Source organism: Montipora capricornis, chromosome 12 (genome assembly GCF_036669925.1).
Source record: "Montipora capricornis isolate CH-2021 chromosome 12, ASM3666992v2, whole genome shotgun sequence".
NCBI lineage: Eukaryota > Metazoa > Cnidaria > Anthozoa > Scleractinia > Acroporidae > Montipora > Montipora capricornis.
In genome coordinates, this window is record NC_090894.1 from 28777091 (window position 1) to 28779937 (window position 2847).

A 2847-nucleotide genomic window follows, 5' to 3' on the forward strand; every position below is an offset into this window, starting at 1 on the left:
CCTGCTTTGACTTAAAAGGAAACGAAAATCGAAAGGAATTATCTTTCTTCAATGCAAACGAGCAGCTGTGCTGTTAAGTCAAATGAGAAAACGTGATCTAGCATAAAGCCGTAGCCATGTATAACAAAACAAGTTGTTTTTCATTGGACAACTTGGACCTTCGTTGTTGTTTTGCTGAGGCGGCCGAAATGAAGTACAAGACTTATTTTTCCATTATTTTCGCAAGCAGCATCGTTTTCCTTATTTTGTCCCCCGTGGCAGTGGTGGGAAATGCATTGATTTTGGCAGCGATTTGGAAAAGGACATTTCAGAGAACGCGGCTATACGTTCTTCTTAGTGGTTTGGCGTTCAGTGATTTTTGCATAGGACTCATTGTTCAACCATTACTGGCTCTTCTTTTTTTTCTGTTTCTTGACGAGTCAGGTGTAGTAGACGCTCAAAAAAACTTAAATGCCTATATCATAACTCATGTTGGGCTCATGAGCGGAACATTCTTTTCCAATGTCGAATTAATTCTTATAACACTGTTGTCCATTGAACGCTGGCTACATATGAGCAGACGGTCCTTAATGATGACACCTCACCGCCGTTGCCTTGCAGTCACTTTATTACTAGTCGTTCCAGCTTTTTTTGTAGTGTCAAATGTTGTGCAGCAATTGAGGCGTGGAAGGTTAGGTGTGGCTTTAACTATTATCAATGTTGTGGTTATAGTGCTCTGCTACTTGATTACGTCATTTGCTTACTACAAACTCTATCGAATCATTCGTCAGCACCAGCAACAAGTTCAAGGGAACCAATCTTCTCAAAATTTTGGACAACCGGCAATAAACTAAATACAAGAGGTCTGTCAAGTCTACGTTATACATTTTTGCTTTATTTTCTGTCACTTTAACTCCAGTCGTCGTATGGATAGCTTTTTTGTTAAGCAGAGCCGAGAATCTTTCTTGCCTGGAAGCATTTGCTGTGTTTTATGTTTCTCTATCGATTTGCTTCTTATCTCCTTCTCTTAATCCAGCTATTTATTTATGGAGAATGAATGAAGTGCGTGAAGGAGTTAAGAGTTTATTGTGTGCAAATGACTAAAACGAAACTATGTTTATTCGAGGACTGAAGTCGATGGTTTTGCTTTTCATATTGAGAATAATCTCGGGTTCAAAAGTCGGAAACAGAAATCATGGTCGTCTTCGTCCAATTATTTGGTAAATGTTGTGCAGACACGCTTTAACATGCTCCGCATTTTTGGCAATTCTCGTCCTCTCCAACGTCGTACATCGCAGACAAAACTATGCGAGCAATTGTAGCTGGTTACGATGTACCTTCTGGTCCAATTCTGGAGCATTTTACACAAATGTAGCGCCATACGACTTGAATATGTTGCCGAGCTCTTCATGGGCCTACAGCAAAACAAGCGTAATTTGCATCGACTACAAAAGAAGACGGACGATTGCTTTCTTAACACGTTCCGGCATTAGACGACACTCCCAGCCATCTGTATATTATCCAAACACCGTGGATACACTCCACGTGCCCCTGGAGGGAGATCTGGTATTCAAGCTCAACCCCGCCCCAAGGGACCATGTTTCGCGCTCTACCGGTTCAGCACAAAAGCCGCTAAGACCCAGGGTTTCCCGATCATGTCGCAACACAGGAAACCTTGTCTCGGTACCCTGTGTCCCGCAAAACAGCTTTGGCCGGCTGCACGCGCCTATGACTCTCAACCTGGTAAACGTGCGTTCCGTTAGACCTAAAAGTGCTGATCTCCTGGAGCTTGTTTGTGTTATGAAATCTGATGTCATTTGTCTGACTGAAACTTGGCTTACACCAGATGATGTTGCGGCTAGGAACCAGGCCACCCCGTCCTGTTACGCGCTGCTCGACCAGCCTCGCATAGGTCGAAAAGGCGGTGGTCTTGCTATCTTCTATATGGATAACCTATCAGTCAGTCGTGTGCGTGGTGGCGAGGAACCTTCATTTGAATACCTTTAGAGCGTTATTAAGTATGAGAAATTTCGGGTCAGAGTTGTCAACATATACCGTCCGCCCTACTCAGAGACACACCCTGCTACGGTGAACACGTTTATAACCGAATTCGGGCATTTCCTTGAATCCACCATTCTCTCTGCCCCTTGTGATTGTCAGCGATTTCAACATCCATGTCGATGACGCCAATGACCCAGAGCCTGCTATTTTTCTGGATCTCTTGGATTCAATGAACCTGAAGCAGCTCGTCACCGGGCCTACGCACGAACGCGGCCACACATTGCACTTGACAATCATACGAGAGACTGATTCTGTGGTACATGGAATCCCTTTGATCGGCCGCTTTTTTTCAGACCACGCTGTTGTCACCTGTCGGCTAAACTCGATTAAGCCAATTGTCCCTATGAAGACCGTTACGTACAGGAAACTAAAAGCAGTGGACATTGGTGAGCTGAGACGTGATCTGATCAACTCCAGATTGGCTGACCGGACTCCTGTTGACCTTGATGAATTAGTACACGCATATGATGATACTCTGGCATCATTGACTGAACGGCATGCACCCCTGCGCACACGCACTTTCACCAACAGACCGCGCATGCCTTGGTTTAATAATGACATTAAAGCGGCAATCAAGGAGAGACGCCGTGCTGAACGCAAATGGAAAAGGTCTGGTGTTCAAGAACACTTTCTCGCTTTTAAGCGCGCAAAGAACTACGCACCACTGGTTTTAAATCAGGCCAGGTCGTGCTACTTTGCTGACTTCATAATGGACAACAGTTATAATCAGGCAAAGTTGTTCAGGGCTACCAAATCTCTTCTATCCCAGCCGAGGTCATTCACTGTGCCACCTGGCTCTGATGTTGT

At 44.7% G+C, this 2847-nt stretch overlaps 1 protein-coding gene across 1 annotated transcript; it reads left to right on the forward strand.

Moving 5' to 3' along the window:
• LOC138025612 (high-affinity lysophosphatidic acid receptor-like) lies at positions 1-934 on the forward strand. The gene has a single exon (XM_068872797.1). It carries the CDS (start codon positions 117-119, stop codon positions 831-833), a length of 717 nt encoding a protein of 238 aa, XP_068728898.1. The 5' UTR covers positions 1-116; the 3' UTR covers positions 834-934.
• The last annotated feature ends 1913 nt before the right edge of the window (positions 935-2847 follow it).

Excerpts from the sequence above, each read along its gene's own strand:
- LOC138025612 (XM_068872797.1), top strand. The coding sequence starts at position 117 with ATGTATAACAAAACAAGTTGTTTTTCATTGGACAACTTGGACCTTCGT.